General features: G+C 42.9%; 1 protein-coding gene across 1 annotated transcript in view; it reads left to right on the top strand.

The window, feature by feature from the left end:
• Nucleotides 1-24,882, top strand: part of PSKH2 (protein serine kinase H2) — a 427,454-nt gene that overhangs the window by 114,843 nt on the left and 287,729 nt on the right. The window contains exon 2 of the mRNA XM_069621299.1: nt 21,248-21,914. Within this exon, the coding sequence (XP_069477400.1) occupies nt 21,248-21,914 (667 nt within the window). The remainder of the gene's footprint in view (nt 1-21,247; nt 21,915-24,882) is intronic.

Genomic DNA, 24,882 nt, shown 5'->3' with positions numbered 1-24,882 from the left:
TTATTTTGCAAAACAGACCGTTTCCTAGAGCGTTCCTTTGAGGGGTGCTTTCACAGTGTAAAACAGCGTGGTGATCTAACCGGATATGTGTATCCGGTCAGGCGGCACACTGTATTAAACTGCACAAGTGGTAATCTAACCCAGAATGTCCCGGCTCCGAGCCCCCACTTTGTAAGCGACTTCATTTCAACACTACAGCTAAGTCAATGCCTAGTCTGGGATGCTGATGGAAGCCCTTATTGATATATTTTTATGTCCAGTTCGTTTACTCTGGATGACCACCCTTATATAACACCCCTCTCTTAGAATCCCCCTGACCCCACTGAGCCAAGAAGGAGGTTTGTTTTGCAAATTAAAAGGTTTATTTGAAAATTAAACAATATATATCTATCACACTTTTATAGTAAATTAATATTTGATAGCACACTTGTGAAGATGCTAGTGATCAACAATGGATAATGTTACAGTGGTACACTCCTTTAATGGCTTAGAAGTGATATAGAGAGGATGAAGTAGCTGAGAATGCTTTTATGGCTTCAAAGACAATGCAATGATGAATGAAATGCAGTACAGAAAATAAACGTGATATGATTTCAACCAAAACACAATGTAATCACTTTTCTTTGACAATTCACCCCCCCCCTTTATGCAAGGTAAAGAGATGGAAGGTAAGCACACAGTTCTCAGGAATGCAATCAAATATAATTCAGTTCCCCACTAGCAAGCTTAGAGGAAAATAGGTAGGAGTTTTAAACACAGGCAATATACTTTGATGTGGTTGCAATTAAGTGAAAAATATGCGAAAAATGCTTTTAATTCCCTATAGGGGGTTCAGGGTAGGTGATAGATACTTTGAATCAGTTCAGGCCAGCCCTATCAATGATTCAGGGATGGTTATTAGGTTGAAAACAGATTTCTGGGATGGAAGCAAAGCAAAAATGTTTACCCGTGGCTAAAATGAAGCAAAATGTCAAATCGCAGCAAATTTAGTCGCGTGCGTCAAGCGCCATTACGGAGGGAGTATGAGGAGTATTTAGAGCTTGTTGGAAAGCTTAGAATATCAGCATCAAAATAAAAGTTAAATCTCGCTTCTATCACAAACGGTTCCGGAGATACGGCCGATTTAGTAAAGGTCGTTTTTCAGATTGACAGATGACAGTTTTCGGGTTTAAAGATGACAGAATGACACGATTCTAGGAGGCAGTTCTAATAGGCTAAAATAGTTTGGATTAGATTATTTTAAACTAAGAGATTGGTTTTGGTACAGTGCTGGCGGTACTCGCACTATATTTTGGACAGGAATGCGACTTTGCCACGGATCGGGTCAGGATTGGACTGCGGTTCCCTCACCACGGACGGTCTCGGCCTGGTTCTGCTCACTGGATAATTCTACCTTCTGGGTCAGCTCTGCTAGTGGCACTGCACAGCAGTCTGGATCTCTGGTTCTGACAACAGTTCTCGGCACTGCACGGCGGTCTGTTCTCTGGTTCTGACAAAAGTTCTTGGCAAAAATTCAAACAGCTCGCCCGGCTGTTGAATAGTTTGGTTGGTTTTGAGGCCTGCTGAAGAGAACTCAGCTTGTGGGTTAGGCCTTTGCTTTGAGTTCTGGAGTCAGAGTTCTAAGTTCTGGTCTCTGTCTTGCTGGAGTCAGTGTAGGTCTCTGTAGTTCTGGATGTGAATTCGTCCGTCAGCGTGCTCCGCAGAAAATGGGCATTGAGTGTCTCTACCTGTCCCAGCAGTCTCTTTTTATGTGTTTAGAAAGTGGGTGGCTCGGCTAATTCTGCATGCCCAACCCTCTCAACTTATCATTGGCCAGTTCCTCCTTTCTTCCTTGATTGGGGAGCTGGGTTGTGTGTCATCTTTATGGCTTACGGAAAGAAACTCCCCTTGTCAATGTGCACACAGATCTATTTCTGATCCAAATACATATTTCCCAGATACACAATTTGTTGAAATTACATGTACATAATACAGATTCCTTATGGTCCATGCTTGTCCGAATCTGATCTTCCTGGGGGCTTGCATTAAAAAATGACAACTTAATTTTGTTTTTAATTGGTTTACCAATGTTAAATCTGTATAAAAAATTACACCAATGTACACCCTCCTTCTACACACATTCCAGTAATTTACTAGGTTTCTAGCATAAACCCGGTGTCTGTAATATCAATAAATAGCGGGGTTTTGCCTCAGAACATGGTACAAAGTTGAATCAAGTCTTGAATTGTGGGTACATTTCTTAGATTGAGGTTCTCCAAATTGCACATTTTTGTAAGCTTAATACAATATTTTAGAAGCATTTAACTTAAACATATATTTGCTGCAATATGATTCCACAAAAGTGTCTGAGTCCCTTCCCCCAGAAACTTGGGAGTACCACATGTCTCTCCTCTCCCAGGCAGGGCTCTGTTTACAGTCCACACTGAAAATCAACATACCCCATTCAAGTGCAAGGGTCTATTGTGTCGGCTGAGGTCAGCAGGCCAGGGGGCCACTCTGCATTTGGTTAGCATGTCCATGTGATCTCCTGGGCTGTTGTGTGGATCTCTGAGGTGAAAGGGTTTCCCAGCCTCTTGGCCTGTTAATGCAATCAGATTGTCTCTGGGAACAGCAGGTGGTTAAGAGTTTTAATTAACCAGCTGGCCTTTGAAGGTTTCCAGCTGTCTCAGGAGGCTGATTAGCTTCTGAAGTAGCAGTTCTCCTGTCAGAGTTTAGACTGCTAGCGCCGGTTTGTGGACAAAGTTGGTACTGCACCCATTTTTGGGATCTGTCTTGAATTAATGCATTTCAATAGGGTGGTATTTTGCTTGATAGTATAGGATCCTTGCTTAACATTGTTTTGATGGCATCCTTACAGTAGAGTGGTGATGTGGAACCCCCCACAAGAAGGTTGTATCTTTACAGTGGTCTTGTGCCCATGATTTTAGCAACTTTTTGACATCAATAAAAACGGATTTTGAACAGAACCACCTTTCTTTGCACTGGTGGGTGGCAGATTAGGTGACCACTTTGGTGTGCGCAAACTGCGCGTTTCTCCTGGATTCTGGCATGAATGTGGGCGGCGACAGCTCATCCCCACATCTACCCAGTCTATTGATTTAGTTTGTTCTGGGATAGAATAATGGGCGGCGACAGCTCATCCCCACATCTACCCAGTCTATTGATTCAATATGGGTCAAAACCCTTGACAACATGAACGTGGAGGGCGGTCATGCCTACTGCTCTGCCATAACAAGGGCCTTTCCTGGGCTGCAAGGAACTCTCTCTGCAGCCTTGCTGCCCTCATTTGGAAATCGAGAACCAAACAGAGACGGAAAGTGTATCTGATGTCCCTGCCTTTTCTTTCAATGTCTGCCAGTTCCTGTGGAGCGTTTCAAGTGACACTCCTCTTCTGGTGCAAGCATATTTAGAAAGTAACAGATAAGTGCAATATAAGCACATATCAATGCGATTATATGACAGTGGTAGTAAGACAGCTCACTGACCTAATCGATCTGCTGTGAAGCATGCCACTCATTCTCGAAATTTCAGCAGTCTTTCTTACTTCGGAGGTAAATAAAATCATAATTCTGGTTAATTGTGCTATATGTTGTACAATGCAGGCACAAATGTTGTGGCACACAACATCCCATAATAAAACATCTCTTATTTTTAAACACAAGGTATAAAGTAAGACTTTTGGGCTGTGATAAGGGAGATTCTTCTTCAAATGATTACATCCTTGAGCCAGTGGGCATAGTGTCTGGATAGGTTCTAGGTGATTTGGTCGAGGTTTTTATATCGAATTTGAATTCGCCGATTTCCTTTCTTTTCAATGTAGCTGTAAAAAATATGCGGGGGAGACACCCTGCACCCCACCCCGACTACCCTCTATATTTATTTACACGATCATCCCCCCCACATATATTTACGGCCAAATTCGGCCCAAACAATTCAACGAATTCGATGAATTCTACTTGCGACCAAACCTCCCATTCAGGTCTGAATAGGGAGGGAGATTTACTAAGCTGACTGTTACAAGGTTATAAAAAGACTAATTGAAAATTAGTGAATACTTTTTTCTTGAACTTAAAACCATTAGTTGATTTCAAAAACTTGTGTTACGGGTTGTTTGTTGAACTAAAATTACAAGAAGATGCATGCCTCCCTGAAACAATGATTAAAAGCACGTAACCATCAAACATGTGTACTCCAAAAGAAAGATTAAGGACATCTCGAACCCAAAATGCAAAATGCTAGTGTGGGCCATTTTTTCGGTTCAAAGTTGGCCACTTTTTTGGCCCCTGTGGGCCAGTTTGATAACTTACTTCACCATTCGTATAGTAGTTTTGATCTGTATTACTGAATGAATATTCTTTAAAATGCACAATTTGCATCACATTTTATCAAAAACTTCCCCCTTGAGTACTACTCAAAGAATCTGTCACAAAAGGAATGAATTGCCATATGCAACTGTGGGCCACTTTTCATTGGTGCCCGAGACAAATGTATGCCCCAGTCCGACCCTGGATGACAGACGTCAGGCTGAGTTGTTCAGCCATTCTAAATGTTTAGGCTCCCATCACTTTCCATTAAGTGAGAAAAAAAGCCCCCTTTGGCACACTGGGATCCTGGGGAAATTACCTTACTGCTCTGTGCCTCATTTACCTTGAACAAAACTGTGATTACCAAGCAGTGATTCAGTCCAGTTTGTGGTCGTGAATGTCTCACTCACACATGCTTTTGAAGTCTGCAGTGTTGCTCCATATATAAATATAATATTAACAACATGTATAGTTCAATTGCCTATTTGCATAATTATGTAAACGTACGTTTCAAGTTGTGCTTCTAGCACTGAATTTATTTTAAAAGGTTTTTATTGGCATTTATGTAAAATATTGCAGCAGGTGGCATGATTCACCAATAACATTTTGCATTCGCAGTGCTACACACAAAAAAAACAACAGTTTACCAACAAGTCTTCACTTATAATCCCTTCAGTTAATATCTACTGCAAGCGAGTTAGAGGTGTATCAACATTGCACTAGTGCTATCAGCATCAGGGGGTAAACTAAATCAGCTAACCGGCACCCCAATGACTAACTTGCTACTGTCAGGCTACGAAAAACCTAAACCATAGTCTCTGCCTTCATGGGGGTTTGTCATCAGGCGAGTGTAACATATCCCAGACCAGTGTCTTCCAAGCTACCTATTGTGGGCTTACTTCTCCCCCACCATTAGAAACCCCTTCACCCCAAACTCTTGTCTCAGCATCCATCCAGTGCTCTACGTCATTGTACCATTTCTCATACCGTGGCCCTCCCTTTGATTTCCACGCCATCGCAATGTACCTCTTTGGTAATATGCATGCCATATCCATGAGCTTGATTATGTGTCTTTACTTACCAATCCTCGGGTCGGACCCCAGGAGACATTCCTTCAATGTCCACTCGTATCTCACCACCCCGGCCCTCCTGCAGGCCAGTTCTATTTTGTTCCAGAAACATTGTGACAGTGGGCACTCCCAAAACATGTGGAGCAGCTCGGCTCCCTCCGAACCACACCAGGGGCACGATGAAGTAGAATTACAGTCAAACTTAGCAACTCTGCCAGGGGTCATATATGCCCTATATAGGACGTTTAATTGAATTAGCCTGAATCTGGCGTTTCTAGAGACCTCTCGGGGGTATGCTAGGGCCCTAGCCCATTCCCTTTCCGTAATATCAGTTCCCGTACCCGTCACCCATTTTTGTTTAAGTGCTATGCTTTTGGGGTTAGGCCTATCCATTAGTAGGTTAAAAATTCTAGATATTGGTTTCCACCCATCCCCAAGATTGTGTAATACTGCCAACAGCAGGTCTAGCTCTGGTTCTGCTGGCCAAACCTCCCAGCTTTCCTTCGCAACTCTTTTGATCCTACTCTACCATAACAATTGGCCTCTGGGCATCATCTCCTTGCCCATCAAAGATTCAAATTCCCTGAAAGCCTCCTCTTCATAGACATCACCCCATTTGCAGACACCAAACCCCTCCCACAATCTCATGTTCACTAAATCCTCTTTGACTGCACAGACCGCAGCTGCCATTAGGGTTTATGGGGAATATGGCCGGTCTCTCTTTGACAATTTTAGGGCCCTGTTCCAAACCTTCCTACCTAGCCGAACAATCATTGGGGTTGTGTTCAAACACTTCAGCGAAATCCATAGTATTTCTTTCAGATGTGCGGGTGCCACCAGCTGTTTTATCAGTCTCGTTTCCGAGGTAGCCTCATAAGCAAGCCATTTGGTCACGTGACTGAGTTGCGCCGCCAGATAATATAACTCTAGATTCGGCAATTGGACCCCACCTTCCCTATATGGCAACGTCAGAATGGATAAAGACAGCCTGTGCCTGGCGGCACCCCATAGAGCTCCCTCAGCAGTCGCTCCACTATGCGGATAAATGAGGCAGGGATATAGTGATGGACATTGTGGAAGAAGTACAGAAACCTTTGCAAAACTATCATTTTAGTTATAGCAACTTTACCCATTACTTATAGTGGGAGTTTCGACCAGAACCCCATGGACTTTCTGAGCCCCTTTAGCGCCAGTTTGGTATCATCCTCATGCATCAGGTCCAGGGTGTGCCACATGTTCAATCCCAGATATCTAAATGACTTTGATTGCCAGTTAAACCCAACCTCGGGAAGCGCGGCCACCGGTTTTCCCGCCAATCCCGCCAATGGGAATATGCAGGATTTTTCCCTGCTGAAAGATATCCCGGAGTATTTTGCAAATCTCTCCAGAACCTCCAGCACCACCGGTACATTCAGGTGTGGGTCCCATAGGTATAACAACACATAATCAGCGTAGAGGGACACCACATGGTATATTCCTCCCACCGTAATATCAGCGTCAACATTATTTTTCTGATATATATTGCTATCGGTTCCAGGCTCAATATGTAGAGCATTGTCGACAGCGGGCAGCCTTGTCTAGTCCCCCTCTGGATATCCCAAGGGGCTGATACTATTCTTCCAGTTTTTAGTCTGGTCACTGGTGCTGCATAGAGTAGTTCAACCCATCTGATGAAATGTTCTCCCAGCCCAAACTCTCTCAGTATCGCTATCAACCACTACCAATATATGGAGTCAAATGCCTTTATGGCATCTAGCAAGTCAATCGCATAGTGCTCCCGCTGGTGAGATGTTTGCTCCACTATATCTTGTAGACGCCGGAGGTTTACCGTGGCATTGCGGTTTGGGATGAACCCGCTCTGGTCCTCATGCACCAGAGATCCTATCACCCTGGAGAGGCGGTTAGCCAAAATAGTAGTCAGGATTTTAACATTGTAATTTAACATTGCCAAGGGCCTATGGGAGTCACACTCATCTGTAGGTTTACCGGGTTTAGGGATCGGGACCACCAATTTCTCTCTCATGGTGTTTGGAAGAATTTTGGTGTCAAGTGCTTCCCTAAATAGTTCATGTAGAATTGGAGTCAGCTCTAGCGAATATGTTTTGTAAAATTCAGGAGGCAAACCATCACTACTAGGAGTTTTACTGGTAGCCAGCGACATGATTGTTTCACTGATATCCTCAGCAGTCAGTTCACTGTTGAGCATCTCTCTGTGTGCCCTATCTAGCTTGGGCAGCCCAGTCTCTTCCAAGGTGTCTAATGTATCCTGTTGTGGCACTTGTTTGTTGTGGCGGTACAGTCAGGACTAAAACTTGTGGAAGGTGTCATTTATAGACAGTTGCGTAGTGTGCATCTCTCCCACTTCATCCTTAAGTGACGTAGTTAGGTGTTTTGGGTTTTCCTTCCTGCACAGCCATGCCAAAAGCCAGCTCGGCTTGTCTCCTTCAGAGTGGGCTCTGGTAGTTTTTGTTATATAGTAACATTTCGATAATCTATTCCAGGCCTCCTTGGTGTTTTCGCTGATCACCACCAGTTCATCCTCCCCTTCGCGTGACCTCTGAGCATTGGCTTCCAGTCGACTAATCATATTTTCATTTACCTCTAGCTCCCTTCTCAATGTCCGCCTAATGCCCCCCATGCCCGCTATAGTTTCCCCTCTCACCACTATGTTCAGAGTTTCCCAAATCGTACTCCACTTATCAATGCTCCCCAAATTAGTGTTTATATACTCAGTCAATTTAGTGCAGAGTTCCTCCCGGAAAGCGCCATCCGATAGGGCATCAGTCAGCATTCGCCATAGCAGTATGGGGGGCCTGGGGCCCTTAATTGACCAGACCATTTGTAAGGGTGAATGGTCCGATATTGACCTGCCCAGGTAGCCTGCAGACTCAATTTGGAGGAAATGCCCCCTATCCACAAGTAGGTAATCTATTCTTGTGTAGAGCCCATGGGGGGATGAGTAGTAGGAAAACTCTCCGCTCCGTGGATGCAGTACCCTCCACGCGTCTGATAAATCCAGAGCCTCTATAACCCGTTTGAGTGGTGACAACATGTTCCCTGTCCCATTATGCGGGGGGTTAGATCTGTTTAAGTCGCAATCATGCACATAGTTGAAATCCCCCCAAATAAAAAAGCAGTCCCGGTATAGGGCCAGCGTCCTGCACAGCTCATTTAAGTTCACTATGCAATCCTCTTTTTGCTCAATGCTACCTTTAATGATTAGATATCTCCCTTCTGCGTTGACTACTTTTGACAATAGGCGAAAAGGCACAGATGGATCTATCCAAGTATAAACACTCTGCGCATATTTGGAGTATCCCGCACCGAAGCCCTATCCCCCCCCAGTGCTTCTCCATTTTTGCGTTGTCGTCTATAATGAGATGGGTCTCCTGTATTAGTGCTATGGAGATTTTCTTCCTGGTCAAGAAGGACTTAATCCTATTTTTGTGCATGTAGGGGCCCACATCCTGGACATTCCACATCAACATTTTTATGTCAGCTGCCATCCTTATCTGACTCCATTCCGCTCAGCGTTCCCCCAACAGTCGTACCCCAATCGACCCCTGCCCTCTTCCATTGCACAACGTTACCCCCACCATTCACAGACTGACTCATCAATATACATAGCATTGTGAAGGCAACAACACCATTAAACCAATAACAAAACAGAGAACCGAACATTCTACATCTAACTTTTGCAGGGAACATGCAATGTTTCATCGACCCTCCAAGCAAACATTGCTCCCCTGCATCAGGTGTCTCAAACACCCCAAAACAGTTCAAACAGTAAAAAACAAACATTAACCAACTGCACCCAGCAGCTGCTCCATAGAGACAACGCTCAGGTGCCCCAGCACCTTCTAGGCCCATCCGGGTCTTCCCGTGCGGGTTGTGACTGGTCAGCAATAGGCTGACACTAGTCCTTTCGCGGAGAGTGTTCCTGTTGGCTCTGGCCAAGTGCCCAGGTGTGCTACCCATCCATTTTTCTAACTATGCTTCATTGCAGTGGGTTCTTGTGTTCCTAGTGGTAGTCTATTTTAAGATTCTGCAGGGCATCTTAATCCTCGAACATCAGGCTCTTAGTTGTTGCAGCTCCGACTATGTCACCGCTTACTTGCCCACTGCCATGTTGTTGTGTTCCAGCCACATGGTGGCAGCTGCTGGGGTCTCCAGGAAAACAGCTTTCACCGGTCTCGGGGCTCTTCGCCAACATGTTTGGCGCTCTTCACCCCTCAAATCGCTCCAACACAATAGCGAACGGGCAGGCCAGGGACGGCAATGCAGGGAAGCGTAGCTGTCCCCTCACAGCGTCCACCGGGGCACCTTTGTTTCAGGCCCACCCCTCCCCCACAACGCTCTGAGCTGTACCTCAAACCGCCATATTGCGTGCCCGGGGGTCCGTCTTCAGCAGCCTCGTTCTGTATGAAACAGACTCCGATTGTTCCCGTCTCTTCAACCACCGTGTGCAGAAACACTTACACTGCTGCCAGATGTTTGTAGAGCACGAAATCACAGAAAACTATAGTTTTCAAGGATCAAAAGAAGGATCTGGACAGGAGCTCCACGAAGGCACACCTTCATTCCATGAGCTCAGGCCACGCCCGTGCTTCTATTACTGAAAAGTGAAATAACTATATATAGTTAAATAACTAATGGCACATTTTCTACATGTGTGTGTATTTGCAAATAGGCACATATGGCGCACTTTGGGGTTGGTGCTCCCTTGCCATGTCTTCCAGAAACATCCCTGATGGTAGGTCATACCAGTATTTTTTCCCTTTTCATTATTCTTCTCTGGCTCTAACATCTGAAATATTGGAATATCACATGTTCAGCACTCCTGTTAGATCCTATAGATTTCTTTCCAATTTCTTGTGCAAAACTGTGCAAAAAAGTTCTCTTCAACCCATAACTAAAAACACAGTTCTTGGTGGGAGAACACGTGCATGCTCATATTCAAGTGGGGATTTCAGCCAACGCAATAGCGAACATAAAAATGTGTGCCAATACTTGCTGCCAAGGTGAGCAGCCTGACTGACTTGCGTCTGTCTCTGAATAAAGAAAGTAAATTAGAAACATTTCTTAATCACTGCATGACAGCAGAGGTGGGCTGGAAACCAAATGAGGTCCTGGAAAATAATTACTAAAGTGGCCCCATGTTACACATTTTGAAAAAGCCCCTTTTCATAAGAAAATATGGGCATAAAATAGGTAACTGCACAAACGAGGCCCATGTTGCAGAGGCCCAGTGGGAGGTGTCCAGATTTCTCTGTAGGCCAGTCCACTCCTGTATGACAGGGAAGATTGCATTAAGGATATTTGCACACACTTGCATTTCAACAAAGGATCACAGTAGTAGGGCACAGGCAGATGTCACGGCAGCATTATGTGGTGAGAAAAGGTTGTGCAGAGTATGAGACTGTATAACTTTCAGCAGAGTTGGACCAACTTCAAATGAGATGGTTGAAAGTGTCTCCCTAAGGCCATCTGCAACACTACTTATGTTTTAAGTCTAGAGAATCACATCTTGCTCTTTGTTAATTACTCCAATATATTTAATTAAAACAAAGAATGAAGCGACAGGCATGGGCGCGTGCATATTTCTGATTCCCTTGCAGCATTAATGTGCGTTTCTGCTGTCACCTGACCAGCAATGCATATATATGTCGTGTCTTGTGCAAGGAATTGGGAGGTTTGACTGGGATGTGTACAGATCCAGGCCAATGCTTGGAACGCCAAGTATACAATCAATCATGGGTAGTTAACATTTACTTTGCATACTGTAGACGACAGAGGGAAATTCAATTTCATTGCAGAACTACTTTACTCCAAATTAATTCTCATGACCTGTGATGTTACGCTTTTGATGGCCAGTTTGGTTACATTTCTTTTTTTCGAGGTTGATTTTCTGAATTATGGCGAGCTGAGTGTGGGGTGCTCTGGTTTTAAATCTTAATTGATCACCAAATAGCATACTGCAACAGACAGACAACATGTGCCGAAATAATGCCTAACGCACAAAAAGGTTCCTAACATAGACAAGCGAATTTGCGAAGAAGAGACATAGATTTGACTGGTGTCCCCTGTGATGGTCTCTGCCCCTGCTAGCACCAATCCCTGACTCTGCTACTCTGCCACTGATTCTATATCAGTGATTTCTTTATCATGTAAGGGAGAAGCTTTCATTGCTGTGATGAGCATTAGTCCCCTGTATACTCAAGATGGCGTCTTTCAGAAACGCTCTATCTTCACTCTGAATTCCCCCTTATGCCGCATGGCAATTTAGCTCACTGTAGGCTGTATATTCACGCTCATTCTGAATGTCTGAACTTATATAGTCCTTAGGAGATCATTTCCGTATCTCTGCCTTGATTTCCCCCTTTCCCTTTGGCCTGTGTTCAGAACAGGATTCCTAGCACCCTACCATTCCTTAGTAGAGAATGCAATAGCAATCCCTGATGGCAGAGAACATGAACCTAGAAGCAATTATGTTTTAGTATGCATGTTTAGTCATATGTGTAAATGACAAAGGGGGTCATTACATGGTAGGAGGTAACCATGCCGCTAATAGCGGCATGGCTACCCCCTTACCGGGTACTGAGTCCGGGTTCCTTAAATGAGGAATTACCAGGCCATTCCAACCTTGGAGGGCCCGGTAATTCCGAATTCAAGGAACCCAAACCCGGTACATCCCCATTCCCATTCGAGCCCCCATAGGGCTCAATGGGAATGGGGAGGGTGCTAATAACGGGCCCGTTAATAACTGGCCCGTTGTTAGCAACCTGGTCTGCTCGCGGGACCCGCTAAGGGCGCCTGGTAAAACCAGGCGTCCTTAGCGGGTCCCGCGAGCAGACTCATAATGAGGCGGTAAGGGGTTGCCGGCTCCGGCACCTTTACCGGCGCCGTTAACCCCTTACCGCCTCACTTGTAATGACCCACAAAGTGTGGTTTTCTAAGCACTATGGTGACGAGTGGCATGCCAATATAAATGGTGTGGTAATTGTTTTGTGCTTGGAGCCCGTGGCAAGCAGGGGTTCATTAACTGAGTCATCCTTGCCCTTACAATACATGAAGTGAAGGTCATGTATGCTTTTTGGAATACAGTTTCAGTACAATCAGGCTGTCACAGCAACCGTCCTGTTAATGTTCACGAGGTTTGGTTCTACGCTCCCATGTCTTCAAACAACACTCAAACACAACAATTACCTTAAACCAAATATTACACTTTACTCTCTGATTTAATTATTATTTTATATTTGTTAATGAGATCCAGGAAAAGAAGGTACATTTTTAATAAACAAAGTTCAATAACGATTGCCTACCGCTGAAGTCTTAGCCACAGCTGAAAACATCAAAAGGGAAGATTCAGGAAAGATTTATATTTTAGGTGTTAATGGAGCAGTATGTGGTATTGCTATTGTTGTTTAAATATGGCAGAGTATTTACTCTAAAACCTGAAACACTACAGAAAAAGTGGATGATATAAAGATGTGTTTTAGAATAAACTGAGGTTTTTTTTGTATTCTCAAAAATGTGTTGTATGTTCATACAATTGGCGTTTTTGCACAGTGTGTATAATGTCAGGTGTATAATGTCAGACTATGTTCTGAGGTACATGTGAGAAACATGTCTGGTTCCAGTATGACTACAGGTTTACATGCAATAATTGAATGACATTTTGCGACGAAATAATACGATTTTTTTAATGCATTTATTATAATAAAGAATGAACTATATTATGAATATTAACCACTCTCTTCTTCAATATGTGAGTCCTGAAACATGACATATATAACATTAATTCAGTTCTGTGAGACATCGCCTATTGTAGTTCTTCTTGAGTATTGAAACAGCCATTGTATCAAGAAGGTCCTTCCTCTTGTTCACATCCTCCTGGAAACAGCCACTCAACTGGCAAACATGGCCCTCAATTTATTTGCTGGATTATATTGTTGGAATGTATTCGGGGATTTGAAAAGATTGGCCAATATCCAATCAAAGGGGCTTAACCAGAATACTTGCTGCTGGTGGAGTTGTCTCAGCATGCGGTTGATTTGCGTTTCAAGCCATTAGGTCATGTTTACAAGGCCACTCCACAAAATGCTGTGTGGCAGATGCTGCAGCAGGAGGGGAACTGGAGTTTAACACTGTTCCGCAGAATGTTGCACATTGCGACTCCACTGCACATCAAACACAAGAGCTGAGCAGTTGAGAGGACATCTAAATTTAGATCTGTTTTGACTTCAGGGCGTGCACAAATAAGCACCGGAAGGAAGAGGGGGCACAAACGGAAGCACACAGCCCTCGGAGCACACAGTGATCGAGGCCGGCAAGTGGGCAGGTGAGAGTGGGCGAGTTTGCATACTCTGAGACACAGCACAGCAAGCAGAAGATAGGGCGGAGTTTGCTGAAGGTGGCAAGTGTGGAAATCAGCAACGAATGTGGGGTTGAGGGAGCAGGCCTCCTGAAAATGTAAAAAGACAAAGCAACAATCTTGCCTTGATTCCTTCGATAACAGCTGTGATGAATTCCCCTGTCTGACTCTTTCGACTCCCAATGGGTCACTCAGGGGGTTGGGTGCCTTTCTGAGTCAGTAGATGTCAGGCCAGGTCTAGGCATGGGGATGATCCCCTGGTCACCCCCACTTTGTCGCCATTGTGCATTGTGTGCAGGGAAAAGCCACATATTTCCATGCTGTGAACACCATCGCAATAGTTATAGCCTGAAGCTCTCACTAGGCAGACTCTAGGGGTGTCTGAAACTGGTGGTTACCGTTGAACTGTAACAGTATCAGAACAGACGCTGGTAATATTGTGGGACTGAAATTCACTTTGGTGAAAATGTAGTCTTTTTTCATTGTTAGAACTTGGGGGGGTTAAAAACTTACCAAAAGGTTTCTCAACATATGACACACCGAGGGAAGAGGAGACTTGGGGCCTGCACAGGCAGCACATGAGACTGATAAGAAGGGGAGAATGCAATCCAAGATGGTAGGCAGCCCAAATGAAGGCTTGTTCCAGCCCAAAGTGAGGCATATGCACCCAGTAGCAGTACCCAACTGGAACCCTGCCCCGATTGCAGGACAAATGTGCACACCCATACACCAAAGCCCAACCCAGGGGGTGAAGGAAGAGCACTGTAAACGCCACAGACCTTAGTCACGTACTGTGAGTTGCTGGGGAAGGTTGTGGTAGGCGTTTGGAGAATTTGTGTGAAGAATTCGAGGAGCTTTAATGAGGTGGTGGAGGAACGACATGGAGAAGGAACCTACATCTGCACACATCTAAGGTATCCCCTTGTATATCCCTGAGAACTATATAGAGTGCCTTTATTTATTTACATTGTTCTTTCTGGGTTAACAGAGCCTGATCAATCATATAATGGGAAAGGCTGTCTGCTATACAGTACCGGGTGGCCCTTGCTGGCCTAACAACCTCATATTGCAGCAATTGAACTGTCCCCACTCCAGATTCCTCCCTATAAACAACAAAGTTCAAGAGGGAAAAAAGGTGCAGATCTTTTTCTGCTATGCACCCTGTCTCTGGAGCAAGTTTAAGATGCAGATAAGACTGTCCCCCTCCACCCTACTCTTCAGGAAGGATCTGGGGACCCTGCTCTTCAAAGAACGTCTTGCCATACAATGCTCCCTCCGCTACCCATGGCAGCTCCTCTGCCATCCCTGCAACCTACATGTAACCCCCACAATTCACCCCTTTTTGCAGGCCTCCATTGCTAGACAGCTACGATTGAACTTTATAAATCCCATATATATATATATATATATATATATATGTATATATATATATATATATATTACACGGCCACGGTAGTGGCCGGGTAGTTATGGTTAAGTTGCTGTTTCCGTAGGAAGAGCACTTTTTGGGCGGCTTATAACTCAGCTCCCCCTGGACGAATCCACACCAAACTTTGCAAAGAAAGTATATGGGCCACTGTGAATTTGCAAAGTTTGGTGATGTCTGGTCCGGGGGGGGGGAAGTTATAGGGGAGGTCCCAAAACGTCTTTTTTTCCCCATAGACTGAATGGGGGAAAATCTTTGCACACGCCTACAGCCCAAACCGCTGGACGGATTTTCACCAAATTTGCGGCAGGAGCAGGAGCTTGGTCCCGAAAGCGGGCTTTTGTAAATTTGGAGCCAATCCGTCCAGTAGTTTTCTTTAAAATGACCAAAAAGTATGTCTAAAAAAATTAGGGATATCTATGTCCGCTCCACGGACACACTTCCCTGTTCGCTCCGCGGACAAGATACCGATTGGCTAATCCATAGCGGCATGTCCACGGACATGTGACGCGTTCACTGATTGGCTGTTGAACAGCGTGAAGTGCGTCCGATGCTTTCGCTGCGCCCGCCATCTTTCATTCGTGTTTTGGTGTACGCGGACATCGCCGGTAACACATATAAAACAACACACCATTGCACTTGTTAAACTTATGAAATACTGTTTCGGAAGGTGAGGGTTAATAAGGCTGGGATGGAATGTGGCAGCAGGAAGTCAAAAAGTGGTGTTTTCTTGTCACCAAAGTCATACAGAAAATGGGAAGTTTCTGCTCAATATAGTGTCCATTAAGTACAGGCGAAGATTTACTGCGTCTGTGTTACAATGTATTTAAAATAATATTGCAGTCAGACTGGCGTCCAAGAGTTTGAAATCTGAGGCAGCCACCTGCACTGTTTGATGGAAACAGCGGGTCTGCAAGTGTAGTACAGGCGAACATTTACTGCGTCTGTGTTACAATGTATTTAAAATAATATTGCAGTCAGACTGGCGTCCTGGAGTTTGAAATCTGAGGCAGCCACCTGCACTGTTTGATGGAAACAACGGGTCTGCAAGTGTATGGGAGTAGCAGTTCTCATGAATGCATTCAGATATGTTGTTGCAAAGTCAGAATGGATTTTCATTCTGAATGAAGGTCGCTTGCTTTGCTTTTTTGGTTGCGAGCTCAGTAGGCCCACGCATCTGACTGAACCCATAAGGGTCAATTGTTTTTTGACCTTCAGCGAAAGGGAAAATTCAGTAAGAATGCAGGGAGTGAAAGTTTGGAAAAAATACCATTTGATAAGGTTATGTATTCAAAACGTTTGTAAGACACATGTAATATCAGTTCAAGAAGATTCTTTGGTGCAAGTACATTGCTGTCTGAGTTTAACGAAGACAATGGAGATGGTAAATATCGTGTAAGTTTACTTTTGACGACTGTACACCGAAACGAGTTTTACTTTTTTATTACCAGAACAATAATTTTGGCAATGTAACTGAGGTACTATCTTTCTGTGTAGTTGTCATTCTTTTTTTTACTTATGGAGAGTGCAGATTCTCGGCGTTTGTAGGCTATCGCTAGATTCACCCATGTTCAACGCTAATATTTCTTTAAAATGTCATGTATGACCACATCGATTTGTATATCAATTTCCACGTTCTTTTTTTCTTTTTTGAAATTGTTTGTTAAAGGTTGGGTATTGATATGTATTTTCTGTTACGTTTTCCGAACAGCTACATTCTGCCGTACTGTGATTGCCATGGATTCCAGATGCCAAGTAATGGCTTCTTTGCACGCCAGATGCACGTCCTCGTGACCGGCTGCCTAACCGTCACTGTTTTGTGGGACGAACAGGCCGGACCCATTTGTCCATACGCTGGAGTGGCCATTAGGAGTAACATAACATCTTTTATGGTGGTGTAGGCCGAAGTTCATGCCGACATCTTGCAAATCACTGTGCGACCAAAGAGGTTGCTTTATCGAAAACAAATACTTTGTGTATGCAAAAAGAACAACGTGCGCCTCACGATTAACATTTTCGATGACGACCGAAGAAACAAAGTTACTATTTAATTGAAAATGGGAATAGTCCGATGGTCTCGGACAGTTTATTGTGAAATAAAAGTACTTTACAAATTCTAAAATGTTAATGTTTTCTCTGAAAAACCAATTTATTATTTCAAAATGTAATGTGCTACGTTGTACGTAGCTGAGTGTTCATTTTCAGGTTCTGCGTCACGGCACGTAGGTGCTTATGGGCGCATTTGGCTACGCCGGAGAGGAACGTCATCCAAAAAAGGTGTACAATATCATTAAGGTTGGGTATGTGCCGAGATGTGGGAGTGTTTTGGTATTACACAAGTGTCGTAATGTAGTTAAAAAACATAGCGGTATACGTTTATTGACTGAGGGGTAGGCTGCAGCCATGGGGATTGGGCAGAATGTCGGGGTCAGGGTATAAGGTCATGATCTGCACAATGTGGCTACTGTCCATGACCAGAAGGGAGAAAAGATAGGATTACAGTGGCCATGTCCACCTGGGACTGGCTTTGTGGTAAAGTTGTTCGACATTAGGACACATTTGAAAGGGAGGAAAAAAGTGCTTGTGGTAATATGTTAACAGGGTTTCCTGTTTGCAGGCTGCCATGGAAAGCGAAGAGGGGGCATGCATGGAACAACCGCCTTCCCTTTCTATGGTGGCCATCTTGGAAAAGGCGTCCCGGGTTAGAACGACAAATCCTCTTTTTTAGTAGCACACGTTACTGCTTTGCAAATCTAGATTGTTAATGACATTCATCCCCCATTGTAGAGGTGGAAGGGGGGTAATGATCCAGAGATCGCGTTATGCACACTTGCTTCGATTGGCCTGATAACTTGGCCTGCTGGCCCTTTATTCACCATTCCAGTCCCTGGAACGTAAGACAAATGCTACAATATTTCCATTAGCATAACACAAACTGCAAATGGAAATGTTGAACAATCTTATTGCGTCTATGTCCTTTACTGAGAAATATAAAGTAGATGGAGTGTATGCAATTTTTTTTTAAAAAATATTTTTAAACTGTGAAAGGTGGTTCTTAAAGGAACATTTACTTTGTTTATGGATGGCTTTTTTTTTGGAAGGACAGCTAAGAGGGAAAGTTGCGGACAGAAATTAGCAAAGAGGCACCAAACAGTAATATGGGGGGTAGGTGGACAGGGGAAAATGTTGTGCGTGTGTTATTTGTAAGGTAGGGTCAGTGTTTCTCATGCTCCTTCATTACAGTAGTGGTGCTGTTTCTTGGGGAGGAGGGATGGCCTTAGCTCATGTCATTTTCAGATAAATGGTACTTTTGCTAAAAGTATGTACTGTGTAGTACATTGTTAATGGCTGACTACGAATAAGTGTTGGAGCTGTGCAAGGGAAATGTTGAAGGTGGAAGTTCCTGCATCAGTAAAAAATGTATTTCCACACTGTCCACGAGGCATACATCTTATTGTTAAGTGTGCACGGATTGTCGGACACGTCACTGTGCTGTGCACCAGCATATGGTCATGTGGCATTCTCTGCAAGGTGTGCAATGAAGTCAGATGTTACTTTACATTATGGTTACGTGCCACTACTAGAAACCGTTGAACTTTAGTGAAAAAACTTTATTAAAGGGATGTTATGGTTAAGTTGCGCTACTAAAAACCTATGAAATTCACTAAAAAAAACTTTGTTAACGGGACGTTATGGTTCGAAGTAAAACCGAAAAACCCTTGAAATTCACCAGCTATGGTAAGCTAAGCAACCATAACTTGCGCCACCACCGTGCACTGCTAAGACTAACACCCAGGACATCAAAGATGACATGTCTGGCTCACTCTTTTTTCCTTTACTGATATATCTAGTCCAGTAATAGTCAGGAAGTAAAAATGTACTATAGTATAGTACAAAGTACTATATTTGTAGACTTATACTTCAAATATGTTGTTACAGTAATTCACTTAGGGTACACTCAAAGCATATGAATCATATACAGAGGGGAAAACACAAACCTGGAAGTCAGCAATGCTTTCTATGTATGAAGATGATTAGTAAGGTTATCAACAATGTGTTATAGTTCTGTTGCTTTTTTATTACTGTACTTTTCCTGGATATGCTCATATGTGTACACGTTGCACTTACACTACTTTCTTTAGGGTCTAGTACCAATATGTGATAGGGCAATATTATTAATATTGCCTCTTCATCATGTCTGCTGCACACTATGCCTATGTTACTACATGTGTACCTTAGTATATTGGAAAAAACTTCATAATACAATGCTCTTTGGATTAATGCATTACTTAATGCACTAGATAACTCATGATATTTATTCCAATGATCCTTAACACTTTTTTTATTAACATTACAATAAGAATCCCTTGTACAGACTTTTCATGAAAAGTAAATGCACACGTGATGTCATCAGTGATGTCATCAATGACATTTGTGATGTCATCTTTGATTTCCTAGGTGTTAGTCTTAGCAGTGCACATGGTGGCACGAGTTATGGTTGCTTAGCTTACGGCATATATTTATATATACATACATATATATACATCACTGCTGGTGGGGATCTCCATCTGTACATTCCATATTTCCCTGCCAGTCTTTCACGTCTCTCGGCAGACCCATTCACTTCAATCCCTACTGCACTAATGGAGCTCATCTTCCCCTCAAACCATGGTCCTCATTATGTAGGGGCAGATAATACATAGCCTTTGGTTCAGCCACAATGCATGCTAAGCACTTACTGGAGCCAGTTATTAATGACACATTGCTTACCCTGCTCCACAATGTCATGGAGGCCTTCAGGAATGCCACTTGTCTCGAATTTCCGATGATCCTTGAGCCTGGCTGGGAGAACCAGCAGCTCACATACAACCTCCTGCAGCATCATCAACTCATATACGGCACACACGCATGCCGGCACATCCCTCTGACGACTATTTTATTCCAGCAGGACCTGGGTGTCCTACATGTATTTACAATGCACAAAGGCAATGAGCAAGGAAACACATAAGGCAACTTTGCAGGATAATTATTTAGTATGGATGTAGTATGCTTTCTTCACATGTCCCAGACTCGCATGTCAAGTGGTTGCCATTTTATGTCAAATGAAGCACAAATGGCCAGCAATGCCATCTGAAAACAGTGTCTCAAATGCCTGGCATTGTCATCATATGTGTAGGGTACAGCATCATATGTCGAGGGTCTACCATCCTAAAGTCAAGTGCAGTACCAGAGGTCCCAGTAATGATGCCTTATGCCAGTTAACATCTCATACTTCTGGTATAGTCTCCTTGTATATGGTAGAGAGCCTCATGTGTGCAGGTGCCACCATAATATTCCCAGAGCTTCGTAAAAAACTACCAGTAATGCTCGTTTATATCATCTAATGTCTTAAACGCATGATATGGCCATCATGTCTCCATATGTAAGGAATATAATCACAGGTCTCGACAATGTCATTCATCTGCCAAGTGCACCATGAAAAGCTTCAATAATGTCATCTTATCCCAGTTGATGCCTTAAATACAGGCATGGCCATCATAGGGAGGGTACAGCCTCATTTGTCCAGTTTCTGCTGTTGTATACCACAGATAGGAAGTTACATGTTTCAGTAATACCACCTTATACCACTTAATGCATGGAAATGCACTAGAGACCCGGGTGCTTTCCACCCCGTATAGCAATTTTACCCTCTCTGCAGAGTTCTGTTTTGCTGCAGGAATTGGTGGGGAGTGACACACGGCTAGAAAAGCAAACATGGCTTAGAGTTTGTCCTGTTTTCGCTTCCTTCTTGGTGCTACCTAGGGGTCACAATGGCAGTGCCGGGGTATCAAAGAGGAAGCCAAGGCTACCAGCAGGTACCCCTAGCTTTCCTCACATGATGTTCCTCGCACCGCATTATGTAAAGGCTTAATCTACCGCGTGCTTCCACGTTGTCTGTTCTAAATGTTCTTATGTTTACTCTGAATATTTTCATTATATTAATTCAAATATTGATTATTTTTTTAACACTGTATGCAAATATAAATATGTCTGCTGCTTTTATGCAGACTAACAGATCCATTCTTTTTTCCAGGTATGACATAAAAGCTCTGATTGGAAGAGGGAGCTTCAGTCGAGTTGTGCGAGTCGAACATAGAGCTACCCGGCAACCTTTTGCCATAAAAATGATTGAGACCAGGGCTAAAGAAGGAAAAGAAGTATGTGAATCTGAACTGAACATCCTGAGAAGAGTCTGCCATCACAACATCATCCAACTTATTGAGGTATTTGAGGCCCAGGACAGAGTTTACATGGTGATGGAACTGGCGACAGGAGGAGAGCTTTTTGACCGGATAATTGCTAAAGGATCTTTCACGGAAAGAGATGCGACCAAAGTCCTTCACATGGTTTTGGATGGGATAAGATATTTGCATGGGCTCGGCATCACTCATCGAGACCTGAAGCCAGAAAATCTCTTGTACTACCACCCGGGTGCAGACTCAAAGATCCTAGTCACTGATTTTGGACTGGCCAACTCTGGAAATAAGAGCGGAGATTGGTCGATGAGGACCATTTGTGGCACTCCAGAGTATATTGCACCAGAGATTCTTCTCAGAAGACCGTACAGCAATGCAGTGGACATGTGGGCTCTTGGAGTCATTGCATATATTTTGCTGAGTGGATCCATGCCATTTGAAGATGAGAATCGCACAAGGCTTTATAGACTGATCTTGAAAGGAAAATACAGCTACAATGGAGATGTAAGTCACCTTTATTTGCTTTAACTTAAAAAAACTATATGTTTATGCTTCTCAAAATATCTACGTTTGGGAGTACCAGAGGACTATGTTCATCGTTTATCAGCTTATGACTAACTCTATCCTGCATAATAATTAAGGGCTCCACATATATGGAAGGGAGGAACCCGAATTCCCAGAAGGGGTGGCCCTACAGGCCAGTGCCTGGGACCTGCATTTTACCATAATAGGGGATCTGATTAGTAAGGCCACCTCTTCCAGAGCAGTGGGACTAAATCAACTCAGGAACGTGACCTTAAAAAACAGTGTAGACCTCTGATCCAAAGCCCTATATCTTTTATTCAAAGATATCGTTTTAACCAGGTCCTCACCCCATCCTGGAAAATCTCTTATGTAGTAGCCATTTATAAGAAGGGTGATAGGGTCTCCCCGTTGAACTACCACCCAATAGCTGTCAGATGCAGATTCAGACATTTTTGCAGCCCTTGTCCTAAAACACGTAGAAGAATGGAGAACTAGTAATGGTATTCTATCTATACAACAAACTGGTTTTAGAAATCAAATGGGCACTGATTGTGGTGGGCTGCTATTATGTGTTCTTCAACAGTTAGCCTGGAAGGACAACTCTGTACCTATATATGTGGCCTCTGTGTATCTACTTCTCGCATTCGACCAGGTTGACAGGAACACACTATGGGCAAAATTGAACAATTTGGACTACCCTGAGGACTGCTTTCCATTTTAAATCCACTTACAAGAAGGGTCTAAAATACAGATACGTATGAACAAGGAGGGGCTGCTATCCAATACTATATGCACATACAATGGTTACCGCCAACGCTGCATATTGACTCCGAATTATTTACTCTATATATGGCACATGTTGGTGTTGCATTAGATGGTGCCTCATTTGCACCTCCGAAGATTGTAGGCCGAAGAATTTGCTGGTATGCCTATGCTGACGATTTTATATTAATAGGCCCTAATCCAATTGGGCTTCAAAGACTAATAATTTCCTTTAATGGATATATAGAGGCAAATCATGTAAAGTAAACCCACAAAAAACGGTGGTTATGAGATTGAGTAAGCGTACGTGTACGATTCGCTTCACTTGGGTTCTGAACAATATAAGATTGACCGTGAAGACGTCTATTAATTATCTGGGATTTCCTATCATCTCGTCACCGAAAAAGTACTTTTATCGAAATTATTTGAGGGATAAAGTACTTAAAGAAGTTACACAAATGAAAAAAGTAGATCTGAAATACAGAACCCTTTTCATGATACCCACAATAAGGTTTTATTATGCTAAGATCATCCCTCGTCTGTGCTACGGCCTTGAATTGCTCCCCTCATGGGTGGTCAGTGAGATATGTAAATACAAAGCATTGATCTAGCGATATGTCTTGTATTCTTTACCCAAGTGTGTCCCACTACCTGCAATCAGATAGGAAGTGTGTCTACAATCTATCCAAAGTTTGGTGGAATGGAGGAGACTGAGTTTGTATGGGAAATTACATGTGAGCTCCCGCAAATCTCTGTATGGGTTATTGGGTAAGGGGGCAGGGGGGTAAGGGACGGAGTCTCTCAAGATGGTTTTTTTTTAAGCTTCATGAAGAATGCCTATTATTACTAATGAGGTTGGGGACATCATTGGAAACTCTTTTATATCCCCCAGCTAAAGTGAACAGGTTGCTCCAGTATAATGACTATTGATGAAGTGTTGGGGTCAAATCTTTACTCACATATTATCTCTCTTCAAAAAACAATAGGCTGTCCCGAACCCTACCGAATACGATTCCCCAATAACAATATGCATCAAAACTTTATGCGTTTTATATTAAACGTACTCGCTGCAAGAGAGATCATATCAGTAACAGGTGATGTAAGTGATCTAATGATAATTTGCCGCTTCTGCAATATCATACACGCCAGGGAAACACTGTCCCACCTGCTAACTGAATGTGAAGCCCTGAGAGGGCAGCAAATGAATTATTTAAAAAAATGTATGTTCAACCCTGAACAGGTGTATCCAGATCAATTATGGCGGTTATGTTACATACCAAATCAGTTGCTCTAAATTTGGCAGCAATGAGATTTTGATCTGTAGTATGCAACTAATTTTAGAGATGTGATGCTCATCCTTAGGTATTCATATCTGAATATTTTATTATGGTGATCTCTGAGAATGGGCAAGCTTGTAAAAGATATATGAATTGCAAAGATATGCAATAAGGAATTGTATGTATACCTGTATTATATTTTGTGTCAAGTTCCATGCACATTGATCTATTTTGGAATTTGTATCTGTAGCTGAATTTATACGTTTAAACATGTTTCACGTAAATCAACTGATGTATACCTTTATAGATACTGATCTATATTAAGATCTATATTAGAATGTGTAGTTGTATTTGTATTTGTATTCTATATGTGTTTCTTGCAGTATTCTACTGAAATCAATTGATGTATAGTTTTATTGTGTCTTTTTAATGCAGTTATTTTTGTAAAGGTTTTTATTAACCAAAAAATCAAATAAAATACTCTGGTGATACTTAAAACTGAAATTCAACCAGGTGTAATCCCTGGAGGTAATTGGGGCTAGACAAAAAAATCACAGAGTGTATCAACTTTGCAGACTGGTTGGGAATGGCATAAAAGAACCTTGTAAGCACCTCTTGGTTGACTGCGAAAATCTTGGAGGGGTTCGCAGGAACCTCTTACTGACCATTGCTTTTTCGACAAAAAACCTGACTTTCAATAATATCTGGGACTACATGTGTGGCAATAACTTGATTTACTATTTTACAACATTTTGGAAATGTATTGCCAATATTTCCGATGAATTTACGGTCATTAGATTTGTGGATATTTAAGGATCTTACTATGTAGTATTCATATCTTATTTGTTAGAGGTTTTATTACTTTTCTCTTTACAACTTGACTGCAGTAGTATTATTTATATTATCTA

Source organism: Ambystoma mexicanum, chromosome 5q, assembly GCF_040938575.1.
Source record: "Ambystoma mexicanum isolate Mex_15411 chromosome 5q, UKY_AmexF1_1, whole genome shotgun sequence".
NCBI classification, from domain to species: domain Eukaryota; kingdom Metazoa; phylum Chordata; class Amphibia; order Caudata; family Ambystomatidae; genus Ambystoma; species Ambystoma mexicanum.
This window is presented reverse-complemented; position numbering and strand designations above follow the sequence as displayed.